General features: G+C 35.0%; 1 protein-coding gene across 1 annotated transcript in view; it reads right to left on the reverse strand.

Annotated features, from left to right (window-relative positions):
- Positions 1-27,093, reverse strand: part of CDH9 (cadherin 9) — a 140,516-nt gene that overhangs the window by 84,789 nt on the left and 28,634 nt on the right. Inside the window, exon 2 of the mRNA XM_047730051.1 lies at positions 9,115-9,398. Within this exon, the coding sequence (XP_047586007.1) occupies positions 9,115-9,342 (228 nt within the window). The 5' untranslated portion in view covers positions 9,343-9,398. The remainder of the gene's footprint in view (positions 1-9,114; positions 9,399-27,093) is intronic.

A 27,093-nucleotide genomic window follows, 5' to 3' on the forward strand; every position in this document is an offset into this window, starting at 1 on the left:
GTGATGCTGGCCTCATAAAATGAGTTTGGAAGTTTTCCTTCTATTGCTATTTTTTGGAACAGTTTCAGGAGAATAGGAATTAGTTCTTCTTTAATGTTTGTTAGAATTCCCCCGGGAAGCCGTCTGGCCCTGGGCTTTTGTTAGTTTGGAGATTTTTGATGACTGTTTCAATCTCCTTACTGGTTATGGGTCTGTTGAGGCTTTCTATTTCTTCCTGGTTCAGTTGTGGTAGTTTATATGTCTCTAGGAATGCATCCATTTCTTCCAGATTGTCAAATTTTTTGGCGTAGAGTTGCTCATAGTATGTTCTTATAATTGTCTGTATTTCTTTGGTGTTCGTTGTGATCTCTCCTCTTTCATTCATGATTTTATTTATTTGGGTCCTTTCTCTTTTCTTTTTGATAAGTCTGGCCAGGGGTTTATCAATCTTATTAATTCTTTCAAAGAACCAGCTCCTAGTTTTGTTGATTTGTTCTATTGTTTTTTTGGTTTCTATTTCATTGATTTCTGCTCTAATCTTTATGATTTCTCTTCTCCTGCTGGGTTTAGGGTTTCTTTCTTGTTCTTTCTCCAGCTCCTTGAGGTGTAGGGTTAGGTTGTGTACCTGAGCCCTTTCTTGTTTCTTGAGAAAGGCTTGTACCGCTATATATTTTCCTCTCAGGACTGCCTTTGTTGTGTCCCACAGATTCTGATCCGTTGTGTTTTCATTATCATTTGTTTCCATAAATTTTTTCAATTCTTCTTTAATTTCCTGGTTGACCCATTCATTCTTTAGAAGGATGCTGTTTAGTCTCCATGTATTTGGGTTCTTTCCAAATTTCCTCTTGTGTTTGAGTTCTAGCTTCAGAGCATTGTGGTCTGAAAATATGCAGGGAATGATCCCAATCTTTTGATACCGGTTGAGACTTGATTTAGGACCAAGAATGTGATCTATTCTGGAGAATGTTCCATGTGCACTAGAGAAGAATGTGTATTCTGTTGCTTTGGGATGAAATGTTCTGAATATATCTGTGATGTCCATCTGGTCCAGTGTGTCATTTAAGGCCTTGATTTCCTTGTTGATCTTTTGCTTGGATGATCTGTCCATTTCAGTGAGGGGAGTGTTAAAATCCCCTACTATTATTGAATTCTTGTCCATGTGTTTCTTTGATTTTGTTATTAATTGGTTTATATAGTTGGCTGCTCCCACGTTAGGGGCATAGATATTTAAAATTGTTAGATCTTTTTGTTGGACAGTTCCTTTGAGTATGATATAGTGTCCTTCCTCATCTCTTATTATAGTCTTTGGCTTAAAATCTAATTGATCTGATATAAGGATTGCCACTCCTGCTTTCTTCTGATGTCCATTAGCATGGTAAATTCTTTTCCACCCCCTCACTTTAAACCTGGAGGTGTCTTCGGGTTTAAGATGAGTTTCTTGTAGGCAACATATAGATGGGTTTTGTTTTTTTATCCATTCTGATACCCTGTGTCTTTTGATTGGGGCATTTAGCCCATTAACATTCAGGGTAAGTATTGAGAGATACGAATTTAGTGCCATTGTATTGCCTGTAAGGTGACTGTTATTGTATATTGTCTCTGTTTCTTTCTGATCTACTACTTTTAGGGTCTCTCTTTGCTTAGAGGACCCCTTTCAATATTTACTGTAGAGCTGGTTTGGTATTTGCAAATTCTTTCAGTTTTTGTTTGTCCTGGAAGCTTTTAATCTCTCCTTCTATTTTCAATGATAGCCTAGCTGGATATAGTATTCTTGACTGCATGTTTTTCTCATTTAGTACTCTGAATATATCATGCCAGCTCTTTCTGGCCTGCCAGGTCTCTGTGGATAAGTCTGCTGCCAATCTAATATTTTTACCATTGTACGTTACAGACTTCTTTTCCCGGGCTGCTTTCAGGATCTTTTCTTGTCACTAAGACTTGTAAATTTTACTATTAGGTGACGGGGTGTGGACCTATTCTTATTGATTTTGAGGGGGGTTCTCTGAACCTCCTGGATTTTGATGCTTGTTCCCTTTGCCATATTGGGGAAATTCTCTCCAATAATTCTCTCCAATATACCTTCTGCTCTCCTCTCTGTTTCCTCTTCTTCTGGAATCCCAATGATTCTAATGTTGTTTCGTCTTATGGTGTCACTTATCTCTCGAATTCTCCCCTCGTGGTCCAGTAGCTGTTTGTCCCTCTTTTGCTCAGCTTCTTTATTCTCTGTCATTTGGTCTTCTATATCGCTAATTCTTTCTTCTGCCTCATTTATCCTAGCAGTGAGAGCCTCCATTTTTGATTGCACCTCATTAATAGCTTTTTTGATTTCAACTTGGTTAGATTTTAGTTCTTTTATTTCTCCAGAAAGGGCTTTTATATCTCCCGAGAGGGTTGCTTTAATATCTTCCATGCCTTTTTCGAGCCCGGCTAGAACCTTGAAAATCGTCATTCTGAACTCTATATCTGACATATTACCAATGTCTGTATTGATTAGGTCCCTAGCCTTTGGTACTGCCTCTTGTTCTTTTTTTTGTTGTGAATTTTTCCGCCTTGTCATTTTGTCCAGATAAGAGTATATGAAGGAGCAAGTAAAATACTAAAAGGGTGGCAACAACCCCAGGAAAATATGCTTTAGCCAAATCAGAAGAGATCCCGAATTGTGAGGGGGGAGAAAGGGGATAAAAAGGGGTTCAGAAAGAAAGAAAAAAAAAAAAAGAAACTATTAAAAAAAAGAAAGCCGATAAAGAAAAAATATAAAAAGAGGAAAAAATATATATATATATTAGATAAACTATTTAAAAAACGTTAAAAAAGGAAACGGTAAAAGTTAAAAAAATTTAGCAGAAGAAGAGAAAAAGAAAAAAAAATTGAAAAAGAAAAAAAGAAAAAAAAATTAAATTAACTGCAAGGCTAAAAAATCATGGGGAGAAAGCCATGAGTTCCGTGCTTTGCTTTCTTCTCCTCTGGAATTCTGCCGCTCTCCTCGGTAGGTGAACTTGGTCCTGGCTGGGTTTCCCGTTGATCTTCTTGCAGAAAGTGGTTGATTTTCTGTTTCTAGAATTGCTGTTCTTCTTCTCTTCAATCTCCCGTTGGATTTGTAGGTGTTTGCAATCTTTAGATAAGCTATTTAGCTGATCTCCCGCTACCCGAAGTAGTCTCAGCCTGCTACTTCTCCGCCATCTTGACTCCTCCCCTATTTTTTGAATGATTTAACAGTTGCTTTATTCCAGGAAAAAAATTTACCTAAATTTTAAATGTAAACTTTTCTAGAAGTAGTTACAGTTCTTTAATCAAAGTCAGAATTTATTTGATCTTATCTTTTAATTCTTAATGCCTGTTTAAAATTATCTGTATTAAGGACATAGAGATTTTTTTGAAGTAAAAGGGATTCTCAAGTTTGTGCTGTTTGAGGGCATAGAGTAAAATGGGAGGATCTTGGGTTGCAATTAGGAGCCCCAAGTATAACGGCAATATGGCAAAGAAATTGACCTTGGTACAACATGTATCAGGAAAGTGGGATTTTTTTTTTTTTAAACTTTCTCTGCTCTTTTAGTGTTTTGTAGTGTCAATACCTCAGGACCCAGAGTAATTAATGGCCAATAGAGATATACTGAGAGCAACTGAATATTAATTTTGAGTAAATAAATACATTAAGTCAAACATTTCAGGTAAGAAAAAATGAAATCCAACACAGATTCAGAGCCCAAAGTTCACAGATTCTAGATGGTAAAATATTAGACCAAAATAATTAAAATTATGCCTTGAATAAGTTGAGAGGTGGTCTAATTTTGATGGGAAATTCTAGCTGGGGAGAATGACAGTGGGCATTTTGTATGAGGACTCACTTGAGGTAGGACTGAAAGCAAGGAGAAGAGATGAAATTATGAAAAAGGGCTTAGATACTCTCTGAAAAAAAGTCTGTGACCCTGATAAAATAGAAGTCAAGCATATGGAAGAGAAAAGATTTCCCTTTGCCCAGAGCTAAAGCCATAGTTGTAGGGACGATATCCAGTATTTGGGATTCTACTTAAGTGAATTTGGGTTATTTTTCTATAGATAGGTTGACCTGGATATTGGCATCATGCAAGAGACACTACATCAAAACTAATGATGTACTGTATGGTGACTCACATAACATGAAAAGAAAGAGTGTGTCGTGTGTTTTTAAGAATTACAAAATAATGAAGTCAACTAAAAAGTCCAGCTAGTGTGCTAAAGCAGTGGCTCAGTGAAGTGGTGATAGAGTGCTAGCCGCGAGGAAATTGGCAGTCAGAATTAAATGATAGCACTCTATTCAAAAAGCAAACTTTTAGAGAGCTCAGTGTGAAATAAGCCTTTGTAGACTGTCCAGAAAACCTAGACTTAATGCTTAATATTTTTCTCATGTGTTTTTAGCTTTAAACAACTAACCTAGAAAGAGTATTTTTGGGATACAATGTGCCCATAAATCTGAAACCGCTACCACATGTACTGCAGCCCAACTACAGTTTTGTAATTTATTTAGATTCTGAAAAACACTGTAATATACTATAAAAATTTATCAAATATCCTTCAGGAACTTTGAGACTTTATTTCTGTTTCTGTACACATCAACCTGCCATTTTCTGAAAGCCTAAGAGAACACTGCCTGTCCAAATACATTATTTTATGTATGCTTTGGAGAAATATCAATATTTAGTGCATATGTCAATAACCCTAAGTGCAAAAGAGAGTTTCATCACTCAGTCTGTTAGAAATCAGACTCCTGTCTGTTCTCCTGTTGGTACCTGTGTTTCCCTTTGTTTTAGTTAACACCTAAATCAGTTGTACCCAGTTGTAACCAAGATCTTGATAAATGTTAAAAGTCCTCTTCCATTCTGGGATTCTGTAATTACACTCTTGATGTTTTCAGCTCTGGAACAGTAAAAGTTTTGGAATTAACACTATTAAAAATTTAGAGCTAACTCTATAAAATATATATTGTATTTAAATGGTGCCTAGTTATAGGCAGTTCCATGGCATGATGTTGATTGCTCTGAGCAAAGCTAATGCCTTGAATTGAAATGTAATTGTCAATTAAGCTGATATTTCAAATTATTTTATGAATGCTAATGTTTTCCTTCAAAAGGGATAAACATTATACCTGTAAGTTTGGTATCTCTCTGCATAATAAATGTGCTTTTATAACTAGATATCCAATATCAATTCTCCATAATAGGCATATGATCAGTTAATTATTAATCCATGACAACTCAGGATTGTCCTGAGGACAATTTCTCGGGATTTAGATCTAATGTGTAAGAAATCAAATGTATATGAAGTTTCTCTAACAGAATGGTAGGAGCCTCTGCTATGCTTCTTATTAAATTTATTTAAATTCTTCTCTTGAGCAGTGTTACTCTTATGGCTAAGTAATTCAGCCACATGTCTCTATTCAAATCACAAGGAAACTACATGGCAATTGTCATAATTTTGTAATCCTCTTAGTAAGAACCAAAGAGTTCCCTCATTACAAAAAACAGAATTAATAAATCTCTGATAGCTTCCATCAACAACAAGCAACCAAACTTCAGATTGCATTATTGTGGAAAACAAAAGTTACTGGTAATTTTTTTTTAAATTTTAAATCCAGTATAGTTAACATACAAAAATTACTCTTAATTTCAACATTCCTCAATTTTCTGTCCTGTATTGCAAAAGTCTGAAATGACATAGAGAAATATTCCCTAGTTTTTCTTATAAAAATATCATCGTTACTCATTTTGTTGCTTCTGCAGTCCATCCTGACACCAAAGCAAACTGAGCATTCCATACTTGTGATACATTAAAAATAAGTACAAAAGTTTTCAACGGGACTCACTTTCCATGCTGTATGTAAAAACAACTCAGCATGGAATTCTGGGCCTTTTACAGTAGTTATCTAACTTCATTGTATTAGGCTGGTCTGTGTGTGTGTGTGTGTTTGTGTGTTTGCATGTGTGTTTCACATGCACACCATGCCATATGCAATCTCACCTCCTTGGATTTATCCACATGCAAATTTGATTAAGTTTTTACTAGCTCTTCTTGCCCTCAGATGCAGTTGCATCCATAATCCTAGAATACATCAGAATTTTGGAGTTAAAGAAATCTTAGTGGCAATTTAACCTAACAAGAATTTGAGGTTTGGAAAGTTTAATTAACTTCTAAGTTCTGCACAGTTACTGAATGGCATAATCAGGACTGACCCTTGTAAATTTCATGTTTCAGTGCACGCACAAGTATATTTTATTAAATTTTGCTGCTACTACTTTATTATTTGTTTTAAAACTCCTTCCTTTAAATTCAGAATCAAACCCTAAATTTTACATCCAAGGATTATATATCCTTCCAACTTTATACAATTTTATATCACCTATAAATTAAAAGAGGCCTTAACATTGTCTGCAATGCCAACCTTCTGTAAAACTAAGAAAAAATATGAAAATCTCTTTACATTACAAACTACATATTCTCTTTGAGTCATGGTGCCTGGTAAATATGGTAGGTATTTATATCACATGAAGGTGGCCAATGCTGTGGGTCCTTGAAGACGAGGGAAACAGAACAAGTGGTCAAAAAGAAAACAATTTGTTTGGCATTCAAAAAGTTAAATCCTCCAGAGAATTCATATGTTTGACCAAGTTGAGGTGCAAAGACCTAGTTAGTCTCTGCATATGCAAATGAATAATGAGGTCAGAAACTAGAAGAACAGGTTAGGAGAGTTTATAGACCCTTCAGAACTTAATGAATCCTAGAAGTCCTTGGAAGCCTACTTTTATCTGAACTAACTGTATGGTGCATGGCAAATCTAAGACAAGGCCCTGATACAAAACAGAGAAATCTTTTTTTTCTTTTTTCAAAAAGAAGTGCAAGCGTTTTATTTTGTTGAAGTCTCTCTTTCATACACACGTTTCTTCCAAGTATAATTTGAAAATAGTTGACACAGTTTGGGTTTGACTATCTTCATTTGACAAAAATTCTGATTATTATAATGGTGTTGCACTTTTGGTTCATAATCTGGTTGTCGAGGATAAATAGGCACAGAAATCCGACACCTTAACTTGTCCATGGATTTTTTAAAAAAGGGTCATTTTCCAAAGACAAGTGATAAAATATTTTATGAAGACTAATTAAATAAAACTATGCACACATTTAGTAACTATTTTTGACACCTTATTGAACTAATTAAAAATAAGCAGGATGGTACAAAAAGATACAAAGCTTAGTGTATATTTTAAAATGTCAGTGCAGGGACGCCTGGGTGGCTCAGTTGGTTAAGCAGCTGCCTTCGGCTCGGGTCATGATCCCAGCGTCCTGGGATCGAGTCCCACATCGGGCTCCTTGCTCATCGGGGAGCCTGCTTCTCCCTCTGCCTCTGCCTGCCACTCTGTCTGCCTGTGCTCGCTCGCTCTCCTCTCTCTCTCTGACAAATAAATAAAATCTTAAAAAAAAAAAAAAATAAAATGTCAGTGCAATAATGGTGTTTGTTAATCAATGCACACTCAATTTTTAGAAAGAAGCATTTTTGTTTACAACTAAAAGTAAATGCCTGCAGTAGAGCCTTGATCGCCTTGTGACTGAGTATCTCTCTTTATTTGTGGCTGTTCTTCTGCATCTGTGAATCTCCAAGGATAAAACCCCCTATGTGAGACCTCATGAACCAGATGTGTCCTTTATACACTGCCTTAGAAAAAGAATCACAAGGCAATTTCAAGTCCTTAGACACAAACATTTGTCAGTTGAACTTGAAATATCCTGATGTTAGTTATTAACTACAGTGTGGAAAGTGATGTTAAATGAGGGGTGCAGGGGGATGCCCTATGACTAACCTGAGGGAAAATAAGAGGGAAAAAGGAATCAGCAAGTGAACTCTATGGGGCAAAATGAGTATGACCTATGGAACCAGGGGAGAGAGGTATCAAAAGAAGAGGAAATAATAGGCTTCCAATAAAAAGCTATGTTTGAAAAAATACTGTCACACACACAAAATGAAAAATTAAATCAAGATTTTGGCAATTTCACAGAATAAATGTATTTCTGGCTTAAAAGCAATAGCCATGGCCTTGTGATATCAGGTACTTTTTATATTTTTGTTTTTGGCCTGTTCTATCTTATCTGCCTTGTGTTGACAATAAGTCAAAAAATACGCAGACCATCACAGTCACTTCTAGCATCATGTGCAAAGAATCAATAAAACAATATATATGATTTATGGGCTAGTGTTAGCACTCATCACTGTTATTTTGTTTTATTCTCAGAATTTGAAAGTATCTAAGCATTAGGCACGTATGTGGGACAATGAAGTGAACAAGGAATTGTCCTGTATACAGAATGGTATGAATGAAACTGGTAAGGCGAAGATGGATAATAGAAAATACTGGACATTGGCAAGATCATGTCCTCTATTTGAGACAGAGAAAAAGCAGGAAGACAAAGATTGTGAATCTGTTTTCCCAAAGTTGAATATAAGAAGGGAGAGTTACATATTCTCTATTGCCATTTGTTCCAGACTGCTAATGAGCTCCTGTTGCTGCTGCTAGGACGGCTCATCCCAAAGGTACTGCCTTCTTTCTACTTCTGTTTTCATTCTCCTTCTCCTTGAGTCCTTTGGTCTGGCTTACAGGCAGGAAGTAGTTCAGTTCGACTGAGACTAAGAAACAGACCATCTAGATAGAAGTATTTGTACTTACTCTCATACACTGCTTACTATTCAACTTAAGATAAATTGTTTATTAGTAGAGACCAATACAATTTTTGACATATTTTTGTGTTTTTTTGCCTCACATAGCACACTAAGTTATAATTTTACATGATGTTAAATTAAATTTCGAAGAAAGTTTTTAAAATCTTCTAAATACACACACATAAAATTAAGTCATTTGTAGCCAATTAATAATGAATCAAGTCCACAGATGATGTTTTATGTTGAGGCTCACTATGGATACTGACTTGCACTTAGCTACCTGAATAAATCACATTCCCCATTCTACCCTACTACAAACATTTGCAATATTATGCCTTCTGCACATCGTAATTAGTCAGATACTTTGAAATAATCATTATTTGAAACAATCAGCACAGGAAGTTGCTATAAAACCGACTACATTGCTACCACTTTTTAATTGCTTTTCTTACCTTGCCAACATATTGTGTATCTGTACCTGTGTACTCTTCCAACAAGAAGAACTGATTCCACATCCAGCCACGCTTGGTGCGATGTAATATTCTACCATCATCTTTCGTCAGATCCACTACCCTTTTGCTTGGTAAATCACTGTTAGCTTTTTCTTGTAGTGGGATAGCGTCAACTATATGCGACATATAGGTCCAGATGAATAGTGATAGGCAGTAGTAAGTCCTCATTATAAACAGCTTCAGCAGGATATCAAATTCAGTATATTGTCTGATGCCCCTGAGGACTAGAGGGAGAAAAGTGGTTTATCATGTTGTATTTCATTTTCACATAACCTGTAAACTATAAAACTTTTCTAAATGTTACTAAAATTTTATAAATAATATATTAGATATACACTATTTTTCCATGTTACATCAGGGAGCTATCATTAAAACCTCATGTATCACCTGGCTATATAAGGAGACCTATGTAGCACAAGTAAACAGGAAATTAACAGCTGACTTTAACATCACATATATTGCAGCATATAAATGAGAAGATATTTGTAATTTAAATACTAAATATTTGAAAAAATTAAGCCCTATAGTATACAAAAGATTATACTGAGTGTTCCTAAAGTCTTTAAGACCAAAATACTAGTGTATTTATTAATATGTACATATATATGTGCTTATATATTTTAAATAACACTGTTTTCTGCATACAATTTGCCAACTTCTATAATGTGTTTCTCCTCCTCCTCCTCCTCCTCCTCTTCTTCCTCTTCCTTGTTCTTCTGTAACATGATAAGATGTTCCCTCAAGACAAATTAAATTATACCGAATGTACTTAGGATTGTGTCTTGCAATACCTAGCACCATACTATGTTGATCCTTTATAACTGACAGCTATATTTTTTCTTACAATCAGTTGAGTAAGTTACTCAAATTTAATTGGATTCTGAAGAAACATGCTCTAAATGGAAACATATTACCTGATAATTAAAAATAACAACACATATTTATTTCCTAAAATAATAGGAAAAATGAGCACACAAAATTGGTATGGTAATATTAGATATGAGGTCCAGCTATGGGATAATTTGATCTGGAATTTTGCAACCAACGATGTCTCTCAGTCGAGATAGTAAGTTGATTCTTCTTGAAGTTAAAAAAAAAAAAGTTCATTTGGTATTTCAGAATTAATTTTATTTATTAGAAAACTGGTTTTTGTGAAACATTTCATTTAGCAGATATGAAATTACAGTAATGCTGCTGCCGGTAATGCCTTTGATAAGCAATTGAAACCCATCAAACTAGTATAGGCAAAAGAAGAATTCATTGGATTATCAAATCAAATTAAGTGTGGAAAGGGAGGTAGGAAAGGAGCAAAGAAGCAACTGGGCCTTTGTGCTCATGAAAACAAGAATGAAGGGTTTAGGTACTTTAGTACTATTCTCTCTAGCTCATTCCTCTCTTCTCTCTTGCTTTCAACTAAGCCTCCCCAACCTGATGCAATAGAGGAATATATAAAGTTCAGATTTAACATCTTCCAATCCAGAAAACAATGGATAGTATTACCTAAGTAGAGTCTGAAAAATTCTGGGAATGGACTCTAATTTACCTGGCTTGGGTCAGATGCCCAACACTGGACCATACATCTCTGGAGTCAGTTGTTGTTCTCGAGGCATAAAGGTCAAACACATACCTCTAGCCTGGTTTCATCCTTTATTGTCTGTGAGATTTGGGGATATTTACTCAGTCTCAACTACTTCTTCCCATAAAAGAGAATAATTGATATCTGACTCACAAGATGTTGTTATTAAATTTATTTTGAAATTCAGTCAATACAAAGTAATAGTTATTTGTATCACAAGGACTTTATTTTATTTATACAACAGCATATACCTACAAGGAAACTGAAGTGTGAAGAATTTAAGTAAATTAACAAATGCACAGATAATAAGTACTAGAACAAACTTTTAGACACACAGCCTTAAATAGTATGTTTTACAAAAGATAATCTATGTAAACAAGTTAGTATAGTGCTAGGATACAAATTTTGAACATGTTAATGTCATCATCATCATCAACCATGGTTGCTTCTACTATAACCATATGTGTGTGTGTGTGTGTGTGTGTGCGTGTGTGTATTTGTATATGTAAACGTATATCAGATAGGGAATGATGATTGACAGATAATAGTATGGATATTTGCTATGGTCCATAGCTATGGGCTCTGTCCAGCACATATGTACTCTAATTCCCATATCTGTTGTTGTTTTTTTTTTAAATCTCACTTAACAAAATACATGTGTATGGTCACAAATCCACATAATTTGACATAAGAGAAATCAAAATCACATCACTTTTTGACTCTGAAATCTCAGGTGATGGTACTTATCTTTTAGCAAGACTTTATGTGGCTATTCATAATCCTATACACTGCAGGAAATTGGTAAATTTAACCACAGCAGATGTAAAGCTCTGAAATAAATATCAGAAAACTATAATCAGAAAGTGTTTGGAAAAAGTGCAACAGCAAAGTACCCTCTAGTGGCCACTAGCTCAGAACATGCCCTGCATTTTGCTGAACAGTGTGGTGCTTTGGGAAACGAGCAGCCAGAGAATCTCCAGAACAGCTGGTGTCTCACTTTGATAAAATACAACAAATTCCTTAGCTGACCACACTGGTCACTTGTTTCTTGCCCACTGGGAGGTCTCTTTTGACCATCATCCTCACTGATCTCTCTTGCAAAAGAAATTGGAGAGCATTTTTCATTTCCTGTGGTCTGTTCTAACTCTGATGCCCATTTTGGGTGGAATAGAAGCCTTTAAGCAGAGAAACCCAGTTGTATTAGATGGAGCCAGAGACTTAGGCAGAAGCCAGGATCCTGTAGGTCTTTGTAAGCTGGAGTAAAAAATCTGCACTCATTTCAGTGCAATGGAAATCAGTTGGAAAATTGTAACACAGAATGTTTAGAAAAGATCAGCTTGACTGCAGAGTGGACAACAGTTGGAGAGTAGGCAAGAAATCTGGTTAAGGAGGGGGATCAGTTAGAGTCTATCTGTCTAGTCAAGAAAGTGATGGCAATGACATATAGAAAAGTGGTTTGTGGTGGACACTGTTACTGTTGTCAGGTTCTCTTTCATTCTTTAAAATGCACACACACGTGCATGCACCCATGCACGCACACTACATTCACTACAATTTCTGCGTGCTTTTGCCTCTAATGACCTGCACCTGCAACTCTCTTTGGAGGACTTCCCTTGGCTACTGGAACCACTTTGCTCACATGCACCCTGAGGGATGCCTAAAGTGCCTACAAGCTTACAATCACCTCCCATGAAATCCCCAAGCCATTGTCTAACAGGTGCAGAAATATGGAAATTCACACTTTATTTATATCCCATAGTTCCCCTATAAGAATTATTCTGAGGCTGAACTTCAAAATGACACCCTGTTTGGCTCCTTCTTTCTGTACTGCTTTTCCATGCTCCCTCTCATTTGCTGACCTGGAAGCAATTTATGAACCAATCACTTGCATCCAAGTCCTTGCCTCAGGATCCACTTCTTACTTAGGTCTCAAGACCCATGATGTGAATATAACCCACATATTGACATATCAAGAAGAGTAGATACTACCTTCTCATATATTAATTATAGAAGGTGCCAAAAAAGACAACTAAAATATAACTTTTAGATTATTAGTTTGTGAATGTAGTAGATTATTGTGCCATTTTGGGGAGTGTTGCTTATAGCAGGGAAAAGATGATCTATTAGAAAAACGAAGAACTAAGTTTTTTTGTCTTATTTGTGGTCACTTTTATTCTGCTACTATTAATAGCATTTCTGCATATAAATCATAGGAAGCAATATGATTCACTGTGCTATTAATCTAATTTAAAGCAATTTGTATATTTATGACAATTATTTAAAATGGGTTCTTCCGTAATCCCTCATATTATGATAAAGAAACTGAGGCAAAGAGAGGTGAAATGACTTTCCCAAGTTTATGTAAGTAGACACAGAAGCATTGAGAATTAAATCCAGGTATGCCCTTGCATTGAGCTCCACAGCTGCCAACGAACATTTATTTTAACTTGCATTCTGTGTTCTAGACACTATTTTGAGTCTTTTTTTTTTTCAAGCACTGTGTATTTAAATCCCATCAGAGAAATGCTATGAGGAAGGTATGAAACATTAGACAGAGGAGTAAGCTGAGGCTTTGCTTGTTGAAGTAACCTGTTAGTACCACAAGGTGGTAGGCACCTGTGGGGAAGATGGAAGGCATCCAGGATTTGGATTCTGTTGGACTGATGTCAATAATCCTAATATTAATTGTACTTGCTCCTAAGTAATGTTGCTCCATATGTGCCCACCAGGGCCTCCTTCACATGCTTTAAATGCTTGCCCAATTCAGGGTCTTTATTCACAATCTGACCTGGAACGACCTTACCTGGTTCATCTAGAGCCATCCCCACATCATTATTTTCAGTCTCTCTGTCATATTCTGTTCAACTTTTTCAAAAATAGCTTATCCTGTTTCGGTTTCTATTGATTTCTTTCATCCTATCCATTTATTTACTATATATTGTTTACCATGATTTTAATGATGTCTTTCATTTAGTGGATTATATGTTTATTGACTGTTTAGTAAGAGTGTAACTTGTATGGTGGTGGGATATTTTGTAAATCACTGAGTTCTGCATAAAATAGTTATTGATACATAGTATGTACTTAATATGTATTTGTAAAATTAATTGACTCATGCTTAAATAGATAATCCTCAGCTTAAGTCTGAGATCACAAATGAGATTGACTTGCAAGTCCATTGCATAAACAAGCTAATAGAGATATGGAAAGAATGGAACTGGGAGGAAATGGGCCTGTGAAAGAACTCTAGTGGGTTTTTCCCTAACAAATGAACTACAACCCATATTTCCAGTGAAATAGGAGTAATATGTGTAAAAATGTGCATTACGTGAGATTAAGTATGAGCTTCAGTATAGGGTTGGTATAAATTATAGACTCTTTGAACTTGAATCCTTTTCAGTAAATATATTGTTTTCCTCATAATTCTTTCACATTTAGGAAATATTAGTATACCCCTCCTGTGGCCAATTTAACACCCGTACATTCCTCTGCTCTTAGACAAAAGTACACATTATAAAATGTTTTTATTGCGTTTTGTTTTAAAGTTAGCAAGCTCTTATCTCATGGGATTTATTAAAAGTTCTTCCCATCCTTTATTCATTCAATAGCAACAAACTGATTACTAAATTTTCTATGCTTAATTATCTCTATCAACCTTAAATGTTCTGCATTTTAATCACATTTTTGTTGATAAATAAATATCACCAGATGCATTATAAAGTACAATATTTTAAATTTGCTTTAACTTTGATTTTGTAATCAGGGAATTCACTTTAATCTTGTTAACTTTAAAACTGAAAATTGTTTTATTATTAGTCCCTTGTCCCCATAATTATATTTCAATTGTATTTGAGAAAAATGGCTTTGGCTATTTATGAATCAAAAAAAGTGCATTGTTGTAATTAAGTAGGATGTTCAGCATGTAAAATCCACATCTAAATTTAAATTATATCATTATTTCTTATCCCTATAGTGTAAACTCAGGTAAACTATTGTAAAAATTTCCATCTTTTTTTTTTTAGGCAGTTTCTCAGATGAAATGTACATATAACACAAGTGTATATGATTAATTTTAGTATCTTATACTATTTGTAATCAACAAAGTACTTCCACATCAACTTATTTATCTTTTTAAAAAATGTGGATATGGTCATGCAATTTAAATCTTTTTCCGAATAAGATATATGAGGATTGGAGAGGTGAAGAAAGCTGTTTTGACTACCCAATTATTTTGTGACTTAAGCAAAAGTGATATTCATGTTGTTTGATTCCTTGGCCAGTGATCATCCCAACATACTATGTGGGCTCTTTATATCAGTTGGAGAGACAAGTCTGACAGCTCAGTTAGGTAAATGACACATATATGATTAGAACAAATTCTGTAATTTGAATAGACATTAAAATTATGAGTCTTACATAATAAAGAAACTATTTAGGGATATATGTTTTAACATATCTGTTTTTCATAGTAATTGATGATTCTTGCATTTATTATATAAACATATGTGTGCATACATGTGAATATATATATAGTTGATTATTAGTTTGCTATGTTTATTCAATATGTATTAGAGGTCTCTCAAATCATTTATGGATTTTTTTCAGCAACCTCCCATTCAATTATTGTCGCATTGCAATTTGTGATTTTACCCTTGCCTCAATGTTATACAATGATCTCAAGAAAAACAGACATTGTTGGAAGAAACATGAGCTGCTACCTTTGTGTAAGGATTTCTGAATAGTTAGCATAAGTAAACTCTCTTTTAGTGTTTAGCTTTAGGTCATTAGAAAACTGGTATCAGAAGAGAAGCTCTTGAGTCAGGTTTCCCCAGTGTCCTATCAAAAGAACAATAATAACACTGTACATAATATAATGACATATTATATAATATTATATAATGACATATATGAAATATATAGAATTATATAATATAAAGACAAGTAAACAACCTATTTCCAGAATCTGAGAAAAATAATCACAATCTGTAAGGATAGTGAAGCTAGACAGGAAAATAAATAATGATGGATGACTCTCTGATACATGAAAAAATCCATCGACTTCCAATGAAAAAGAAATAGACAAGAAAGTTTTTCCCAGTATTGGTACCCCGAATCAGGGGATCAAAGGGATTAAAACTTTTGTATAATCTTCTACAAAGATACCACCTTTGGAGTTTGCCCCAATATTATTGTATCTATTCAAAATATGCACGCCCTATAATATAACAGGACTGAGGAGGAAAGGAGACAATGTAGGGGGTACTATTTTGTATATTAATTTGGAGATATGCCTTACAAGTGTATCATTTTAGTATCATTTTAGTTAGTGTTAGAGATGGACGAATTGACTTTAAAGTAAGAGCTGTCCATATTCAGGACTTAAAAATATTGACTAATGAGGTATTAGTGGTGTAGGGGGGCAGGTAGGATTTGAGAGTATCATAAACAAATAGTGGCATTTTTAGTCAATGTGTTCTTAGACACTAGAAACTAGATTAAAAATTTAAAAGTTGGTATGGGAAAAGGACATAATATACAGCATGAAATTGGGTTATAATAAAGCCTCTGGGAATGCGCACCATCCTATCACACAAGCACATGCTGTGTGCTTACCTTCACCTGAAGGTAAACACACACACAGAGAAAAACAAAACAAAACAAAAACACCTCACAAAGCACAATAGTGAGTCCATGAAAATGTAGGAAGGCAGATGCAGAGAGGGCTCTAAATGAGGAAGAGCAGTTAAGCTAGTGTAGATGGAAGAACACTAGAATCCCAACACCTCTCACAATCAGGTGAATTTCTTAAATACCTGACAAAAGGAGATAAAAAGACAACAAATTTTACGGAGATTGAGTGAATAACATTGATAAATAAGAACTATTCTTAAAGCTAGTGAGAAAATAGTGGACTTTAAATATAAGTATTTAAAAAGGAATCATGGACATGTATCCATTCATTTTCTAAACAAATTGATAAAAAATCACGCCCACTGCAAAGACTGTTCTAGGCACTGAGGACATAGCAACGAATTAAACAAAGTGCTTTACCTTGTAGAAATCGTAGCGGAAGACCAATTATCATACACAACAAACTGGCAGATAATTTCAAAACTTATTATAAACTTACATAGATTAGGACAGCATGGTTTTGGCAAAAGGACAGACATGCACATCGACTGAATAGAATGGAGAGTACAGAATTCGATCCACAAAAATTTAGTGAAAAAATATTTGTAACAGGGCAAAGGCAATTCAGTGGAGAAAAGATACTTTCTCAATAAATTTTGCTGGAACAGCTGGACATCCACATGCAAATACTTTTAAATGAATCTAGATACAAAACGTGTCTCTTACACACAGATTAACTCAAAATGGTTTTAATTCAAAAACTGATGTCGATGTGGAAAAAACAGGAACTCGCCTTCATTGCTAGTGGAAATGCACCGTGATCCAAGCAAGCTAAAACACTATTTGGAAGTCTTTTACAAAGCCAAACATAGTAGGTGTATAACTAATTGCCTGAAAAATAATGTCCATACAAAAACTCATATTAATGCTTATAAAAATTTTTATTCAAAATCTCCAAAAACGAGGGTGGGTGGGAGGGTGGAGGTTAGTAAGTTGTAGTGTCAGCCCTGACAGTTGGGTTTCCTTTTTCTCTCTTTCTCCTTTTTTTTTTTTTTCTTCTGTAATGAAATTGTGTGACTCTCCACTCCAACTATGGTTATCTCAAATAAACACATTGCCAGTTACATAACTAGATAAAGAACAAGATTCCCCCTTACCCTCCTCTGAGGATCCTTTGTGTTAGAGATGATGTTTGATTTAGGTAACTGATCATTTAGGTTGCTTGTGTTTCTCTTCACCAGTGTTAAATTCCCAATCTTACGTTTTAAAATCACCAGTAAATGGTGAACCTCAGAAACTCTGCGCTCTCACCGTCAACCACAATAAATGCTGAATCTCAGTCTCCCCACCCCCCATCCAACTCTGTTCTTTGTTCCTCCCCATCCACCTTTACCTCCTCCCCAGAACCTCATTTATGCCCCAGGTGCTCTTTGTGCATTCCAGGAGCTGTGAGTACAAACCCCCAAAGTCTCCAGATGGTTATTACTGAGGGGCCTTTTAATCTAAGAATCATAAGACCTGGTCAGTTTACAATATTGGTTATGGATAGGTTGAGTGGTATAAAATATAGGTGAATGGATAAACAAATTGTGGTATATTCACTTAATAGAATATTATCAGAGATAAAATGAACTATCAAGTATCCAAAAATTAATAATAACTTAAATAAATAGTGCTAAGCAGGAGAATCCAGCCTGAAAAGCTACATACAGATTGATCCAAACTACAGATATGATATTTTGGAATAAGCAAAGCTATAAAGACAGTAAAAAGATCGGTGGCTCCCAGTGGTTTGGGTTGAGGGTAGGTAGGGGTATAGGGATAAACTGGTGAACAAAGAGGAACTTTTGAGGAGTGAATTCTATGTGATACTATGCATTTGTCAAAACCCACACATCTTCACAACACAGAGTGAACAATCGTGTATGCAAATAAGAAGAAATCACTTTGGAGTTGGGGGCTGGAGGAATGGAGCTCCAAGAAGGAATGCAAACTGTGACAAGGGAATCTAACTTACTACAAATGTTTGAAACAACTGTACTGAAGGGAGGAGGAAGAAAATGTGCTGACTTGAATAACTCTGGAAGTGAGTGGAGTCTCTAAGAATAAATGGAAAGGGATTGCACATATGCACTGCATTCTAGCTAATAAAGTCGTGTCTCCAGAGCATATAGGTGAACAATTCTCATACTGCTATACATGGACATACTGAAACTGAACAATTAAATAAATGATGACAGACATTGGGAGTTGGGTTTCTTACTGTTGTTATGGGAATTTATAGATAAACAAAGGGAGGAGAACAGTACAATTCATGTGGCGATGGATTAGAGTTGGAGGCATTGATGAAAACTCATATACTCTGATATATTTATGGATGGCTATATATTTAAATAATTAGGGGTATGTGCGTATATACAAGTTAGTATGTACACGTATATATTCTTTGTTCTATCAGCTGAGATGGCCTAGCAGCAATGCTGCCCAGTACCAATAAACTCATCTAGCATCCAGAGCTTGTTTCTAATATAATTTTCCAGTTAAAGGAACCAGGGCTTCTTGAAGGAAATAGCTGATTTTAGGACTAGAGGACTACACCATGAGCCAGGAGCATATCGCAAGGCCAGAGGTAAAGGAGTGCTTAACACACGAGCACACACATTACATTGACAGGAATATGTCAAGGGCTGACAGAACAAAAAAACTCTCAATGACCAAAACTGGATTAATTTGAGCAAGAAACTAAAGTATTGCATTATAATTGCATGGGTAATAAAAATATCCACTAATTCAGGTTGATATAAATAAATGATTCAATCAATACATAATTGAGGAAGAGAACACAAATCTCCTTTAGGTATAAGTTCCAAACAATTTATACAGAAACTGCCCTCAAGCAAGAAGATCCTATATTTTTACTTCATAAATGTATGATAAACATAGTAACTTCTTTCCAAAGAGGATAGCATAAAAATTGGAGGAAAAAGTATTTTTATTTATTATTATTATTTTTAATTTTTTTCAGTTTAGAAACCTGAAAAATCCTCTCCGCCAGGTGATCAAAGTCAATATCAACAACATTAAATCAAGCTGATAGTAAGTTTCTTTGATATGGTATCATGAAAGTGGGATTTTGTCTCCATGGTCTCCTCCAAGCCAAACACAGGCTGATCAGAGAAGAACATCAGAAAGATTCCAATAGAGGGGCACCCAATAAAATACCTGGCCAGCACTCCCCAAATCTATCTAGGTCATTAAAAGAAAGAGAAGTAAAAAAAAAAAAAGAAAAAAAAAAAAAGAAAAAAGAAAGAAGTCTTAGGAACTGTTTTTGCCAAGAGAAGCCTAAAACAACATGACTACTTAATGAAATGTGGTATCCTGGATGGAATTCTGAAACAGAAAAATTATTAGATACAATCAAAGGACATCTGAATAAACTACAGACTTCAGTTACTAACAATATATCAAAATAGAGTCATTAATTGTAAAAAAAAGGATTATGCTAATATATGTTAATAATAAATGAAACTAAGTAAAGCATCTATTGGAACATTATGTTGTATTCTTAATTTTTCTGTGTTCATAGCAATGTCCACAGTAGCCAAAATGTGAATCTAAATGTATTCGAAAAACAAAAAAACAAAAAACAAATAAACCCAAAAAACACTATTTAAGAAAAATAAAGTGAGTTTAATGGGTAGAGAGGATAAATTATGTGTGCTGGGAGAGGTACTGTTATTTTTGATAATATGGTCAAAGAGCGGGAGTCTTGATTATGGTGACATTTGAGCAGAAAGCTGAAGGGACTTAAGGAGAGTTATAAGGATTTCAGTGGGGACAGTGTCCTGAGAAAGGGTCTAACAAAATGTAGACACTTAGCACTAAAGGGGCGGGGGGAGGAAAGCATGTTCATGCTAGAAGCTTTCGAGTCATAGAAAGGACTAAGTGTATCTACAGCTGAGTAAACGGGATAGTCACAAAGGACAAGCTTCAAAAGGCGGTAGACTTCTAGAATCTTACAAGGCATGATAAGGAGTTTTAACTTCAGTAACATTGAAATCACATGAGGGTTTGTGGCAGAGGAGAATCCTGACATAACTTAATGTTGAATGGGTAACTGAATGGCATGTGAAAAATGGACTTTACGAGGCAAGAAAGGAGACAGAGAAAATGGTGAGGTGATTATTCTCATTGGGATGGAATTAATGAAAGTGGAAGAGGTACGAATGAATCCAAGGCTTTGGCTTGAACATCAGGTTAGAGCTGCCATTTGCTAATGAGAGGCGTTGGAGAAATTCAGGTTGTGTGTGGCAGTAGGGAAACAAGGTTTTGATTTAGAACATGCCTTATTTAATATCCAAGTGGAGATAACCCATATACATTTGGACATTCAAGTCTGGAATTTAAGGACTTGTCAAGACTGACAGAATATTGAGTTTCATCAGTATATTCCATGGTTATTAAAGAGATGAGAGTGTTAATTTTGTACTTCCACATGAAGTACAAAAATAAGAATACAGAGTTGGGGTGCCCGGCTGGTTCAGTTAGTGGAGCACATAAGTCTTGATCTCAGGTTGTGTGTTTGAGTCCCACAGTGAGTGTAGAGATTACTTTAAAGTAAAAAAAAAAATCTAAAAAAAAGGAATAGTTTCAGTTTCAATGGAAAATAAGAAAATACAGATTTTATAATTAAAGTTAAAATTATAACCCTTATAATTAAGGTTGAAGGTTACATGATTTAATAGTTGACAATGAAAGCTAAAACACTGGGAAAAAAAAAACAAGGATAGTATTCAGTGCTGTTAAGGGGTAGCAGGATGGGCATAGTTCTTGGGATAAAAAAGAGATTATTATTATTGATGAGAGTAAAATGCATAAAATTTTGTTGAAAGTAATTTGTCAATAAACATCAAAGCCTTAAAATGGTTTACAGTATTTGACTAAGTAATTCAAATTCTAGGAAAGTTTCTTAAGAAATTAAGCTTTTAAAAGAGATATTGGGTATAAGCATGTATATCTAATTATTTATTGTTAGATGTACTGGAAATTTTACGTGTGTGCCTTCAGATCCACTCTCAGTTCTTACTTTGCTCAGTACAGCAGGAGATAAATTTATAGGAACTACATCAATGGGGTTACTGGTCCTTGTCTGAATTTAGCCAGTGTGAGTAAGGCACAGGCAGGAGATGAAGGGTAGGAGGAGGGAAGTAGGTTCCTCCACATTGCACCCCAAAGAGCTGGTTGCTTTTCTCTACAATGAGCCACAGCTCCTTTCAGATAGCTGGTGTTCTGTTAGAAGAACCAGTACTCTCTCTGAAGTAGTGTCTATCCAGCACCATGTTCCTTTAGTACTGGGAGGGATAACAGGTATATGCTAATGTGAATTCCTGCTAATGCACTATCCCTAATCAGTTCTTTTAACCCCGCTCACACTCTCTATTAAACCTTTCCCAATCACTGAGTATGTCATCTGTTTCCTGAAAACATCTTGACAGAAACATTGGAGAAAAGTTGGAAATGAGTTAAATGTCTTAAAGTAGGGGAAGGATAACTAAATCGTGCAACTTGCATGTAATATAATGACATCATGAAGTTATCAGAAAAATCTACATACTAATTCCTTTACCAAATATACACAAAATGCCTAGCTTCTGGACATTTTTCTGGGTGAACAGAATAGCAGATTCCTTGAGGAGTCTACATTCTAGGAATATAGTCTATACATGTATAACAGGAGTTATTTGTGACACACCCCTGAAGAGATCACTGACAATAGAAGTATTTTTTTTCCCTCTCTATGAGTCTCATTCTGTTGGGTTTTGTTGTTGTTGCTGTTGCTATTGTTTCTTAAATTCCACAAATAAGTGAAATCACGCAACATTTTTCTTTCTCTTCTGACATTTCATTTCACTTAGTGTAACAACCTCTAGGTACATCCATGTTGCCACAAATGGCAAGATACCATTTTTTATGGCTTAATGTTTCACTATATATGATATATATATATATGTATATATATATGCATGTCACATATATATCTCACATCTTGAATTTATTTAATAATAGCTAATCTACTGGGAAAATGAAAGAAAAACTTAAATTTATATCTCAAATTTTTAATTGGAAGAGAAAGGTATAAGTGAATTTCCTGCCTGTGGTTTCATGTCAGCTTCCAGTGATAGAAATGAACATCACAGTCTGTCAGTTGAAAGTTAATGAGTGTTTCACATGCTATCAACCTACACTAAGTATTTCTCATTTAAGAAAGAGTGCATAGTACTAAAAAGTGTCCATATTTAAAACTGTATTTGATTTGACAGAGCTTCCTTCTTGAGTTAGGTCCAGAAACCAATAGTTCAGACAAAACTGTTGGCCTGCTTATGTCTTAGAGTGGAGAGAGGGAAAATGGGGACCAAGTGGTTGGTGGTAGGATGTGCTTGGCAGTACTGAGAAGAGAAAGGGAAATTAAATAGCTCTGGAATAGCAAATTATAACACAAATATCCAAACATTTATAATAATTTCCACAGTGGAGAAACAGGTAAGTTAATATCTTAAATATTTACTATCTTTAATTTTTTAATTAAATATTTTAAATATTTCTAATATTCAACAAAGTATTATGGATTTAAAAAGGAATTTCAGTCTTTTGTTTCATAAACATTTTGTCAGTCTGACAAAATAATGTTTTTAAAGCATGAATTAAGATATAGGATATAAGTATTAAAAAGGAAATCAATTTTATTAAATATAGCTATCAAATTATTTTTAAAAACTAATTTGGTAAAATAATACATATGCTTCTTAATTAATGCAATAAATAACAAAACCCAGCAGCAGATCTGATTAGTACTATAGGGTCAAAGAAAAAAATGAACATACAAGGTACTTAGTATAATATTTAATCTCTGCTGATGATAAAGTCACAGGACCTCTAATACTTCTATGTATTGATATTCATAAATATAATTGAGAGAGATGTTAAATTTCAGCTGGAGACTAGTACAAATACTTTTGTAATATTTTCAGCTTAAATATATAAATTCTATGTTAAGATTGCTTAAGACTAGTTTCAAAATAAAAGGGACTTAAATTTGGAAAAATAGGTAATTTTACAATGACATTATAGATGTAGGCAGAAGAGTGGAATGAACAGTAAACCCAGAGGGAGGACATATGGATTAATATTCTGAGTTTGTCACTCTCTTACTGAGCTTAGGCAAGTTTACATTTTATTTTCATTATATCTGGAATGGGAATCATGGGCTTACCTTATAAGAAGGTAAAATAATTAAATAAAACCATGAGTATGGAAATAACCTGAAATACAATAGATTCATAATATATAATTATAGTCTTCCTTTCCTTTGGACTGAAACTATCGATTAGGTCATTGAATAATTATATTCTATTAGTGTGCAGTAAAACAATATGCATTTGCCTAGGAAACTATAAATGAGCTTTGAGAAGGTCATTGTAAACTATTACATTAAGCTTTTTAAAGGCAAAAGTACATCCATAGTTTAAGTGTTAATCTGAATTCTGTGGTAAACACTATTGGGTTCCACACAGATTCCATGCACCAAGCCAGTGTACTCACAAGGCAGCTGTTGTTGGGTTTGGCTGCCAACTGCTTATAGCTAACCTCTTCTAAGAACTTTTCTGAACTGGTGAGAACCACCAAACTAAGCTCACCACTATGATCAATGACAATGAGGTACAAATAGTCAGATCCTTCACCTCAAGGTGGGTCGACTCTCTATTCCCTTTTATGCCTGGAACCTTCTCTCTGTGGATCAGGCAAGGCTACACTCAGTCTGAGACTGTCAGCATATTTTCTCCTTCTCTCCTGTTTTATTCCCTTTTTTTACAGTTTTCCTCTGAAAATCACATTTTTAATCAATCACTTATACCCAAATCCAAGTCTCAGACTTTCTGAGGAAACATATAAGATTGTATATATGGTCTGAATGAACTACTCTGTTAGAAGTGAGCCATCCAGTTATTTTCCAAATATTTATTTGGTGCCTACTTTTGTGAGACCCATGGGTGTTGGAGATACAAAGAAAATATAGAAAGACTCCCGCCCTTATGTAACTTACATTTAAGCAGGAAAAGACAAACACTACCTAATAAATGTAATAAATATACAGTAGAGAGAAGGTATTCAGTGCCATTGAGAATAATAGAGCAATATAGTGGGATCTGAACATTGGGGCTGGGGAAGGGAAGGGAAGGGAAAGGGAGAGAAGGGAAAAGAAATTCCAGGTTGGCCTCATTGGGAAGGTGTTATTTGAGTAAAAAATTTGAAGTAAGGGGAGCTATACAAGTAGATATGTGTGGGAAATATTTTCAGGCAGAGTAAATGCAAAGGTGCTACAGCAATGGAGTGCCTGGCTTGCTTTAGTTATGTCTGAAAAAGGTAAGTGAAGGGGAGGAGAGGACAGGCTGAGGGAGGGAGGTTCTTACATCTCAGAAAGGAAAGAATAGTAAAAGATAGTGAGATCAAACCAAGTGATCAGAAATATGGGAACTGGAAATTGACCACTGGATTGAAATGATAATCTTCACTACGTACTGAATATATCGCAATGCTTTGATGAGTAAATATATTCTTCCTTTACCTGGACTTTTCAAATGATCTCTAAATATTCAGATTGTCAAATGATCTAATGTTTAATTCCTAGAACACACTACAATCCTTTTTAGTGACAAATAAATTTGTGAATGTTCTTCTATGTGTCTTGATTTCTCTTTTCTGTGAAGTCAGCCTGGAAAACTGTCATCTGTAAATACCTTCTCCCATTTAGCAGGCCATCTTTTAGTTTTGTTGATAGTTCCACCTCATCTTTATCAGAATTTTAGACTAAGGGAGACATGCTTCGCTCTGTACTTCCACATTTGCCAAGGCAAGAAAAACAAAACAAAACAAAACAAAACAACTTTGCAATTGGCCTTCAGGCCTTTAACATCTCCACCTAGGATCTCCACCCATCAATTAGACGATCTTTTCATTGACCAAATCAGGCTACATTGTCTAACTTCAAAGTTACTGGTAAAACACCTTCCTATTAAAGACTTAGAAGTTAGTAATATTTGGTAAATAACAAAGATGATTATGACAATTCAAGCCCTTCTTACCAAATACAAGGCTCATTCTTCTTCCTGGAGAAAAATATGCAGGTACAATTCATAAGTCACATCCAGACATGCCTTTAAGTTCAAATTGAGGGAGTATGGAAGAAATAACACATGCAGTAGTTTCTATATCAGATCTATGTGAGGCTTTTCATGATAGAGACTAATGAACTAAAAGATAGTGTGTGTGACATGGGAGAAGTATAAGCACAACAAATTTTCTTCAGAAAATTATGGCAATTTTGAAGTCCTGTTTGTTTGTCCTACGATTCTGGCGAGGAGAATTAAGCCATATTTAGACCTTTTTCTTCAGTTTTGCTACCTTACGAGGGGCATCATTTTCTACTATTGTTTGTACCCCGTTACCTTCTGGAATTCTTTCATATTTATTAACCTCATTGACTACTGCTGAAGAAGGCAGTAGAGAGTATCACTCTGCAAGTTGAACAAATTTTTTGGCCAGCTTACTGACCAAGCAACTTGATAGCCCCAGAATCATCTTAACCTCAGTGACACCCAGATCTGTTTGGTCTGGCTTGGTGGCTTCTTAAAGTTCTTAAAGACTAAATCCTTTTTTTTTTTTTTCCTGTCTGGCTCCAGTCAGTTTCATGTGACAAGAGTCACTCCATGGAAATATTTTCTGTTTAAACATTACTTCTTAGATTTTCTGTATTTATTTTTTTGTACCACACTGTACAGCAAGTCTTGCTATATCTACTTAATTATAGGTTTCTTGCTCTTATTGGGCTTTACTGGATGAATTATAGCTTCAATATCTTTAACATGAGACAATTTATCTGAGTGTAAGGATTTATTGAGAATCAAACACTTAACTAGGTCCTAATCTTGCTGATATCATCCATTTAGAAATTTTTAAATAGCCATGATTGTCATTCTTTTAATTTGCTTTTTGCTATAAAAGTTTCAATCATCCATTTGCACACCAAACTATTATGTCTCTTTTAACAAAGAGCATTAAAAAGGTTGTCTCTTCCTCTCAATAAGTCAGTCCCCTATTCATGTAATTTGCATTTCATTACATTTTTTACCACCACACGGACAAGAGTTTTCTGAATTTATCTCTTTTTTAATAGTATTTTGACAATAAAGCCATACGGACAAATACGCCCTTCCATCATTCTGATTTCCCACATTTTCCTTAGGACTACAAGTTCACTGGACCCAGAATCTGCCATCCAAGTTATCACAAATATTACACCTTTGAAGGAAATGGATTTCCACTTTTGAACCTCCGATTCAGCTTTCTTTACAATTGGATGGCTAGGCCTTAAGTCAATGCTACAAATTTTATGATTTGTTGTTTTTAGGACAGCATATCAATTTCAGTAGTTATTTATGCACCTGTCATATTATGCTGTAGTAACAGAAAATAACCAAAATCGCAGTGGCTTTAGAAACAAATGCTTATTCTTGCTCAGGGCATATGACCATTGCTATTTTTCTGAGAGGTTATAATAAACCTTATTGCCAGGAACCCAAGGCAAGGGAAGTTCTATTGCTACGCCCCATGACTGCCAACAGAAGAGAGAGGAAACAGGGAGAATCCATGTTGGC

Source organism: Lutra lutra, chromosome 5 (assembly GCF_902655055.1).
Source record: "Lutra lutra chromosome 5, mLutLut1.2, whole genome shotgun sequence".
Lineage (NCBI taxonomy): Eukaryota > Metazoa > Chordata > Mammalia > Carnivora > Mustelidae > Lutra > Lutra lutra.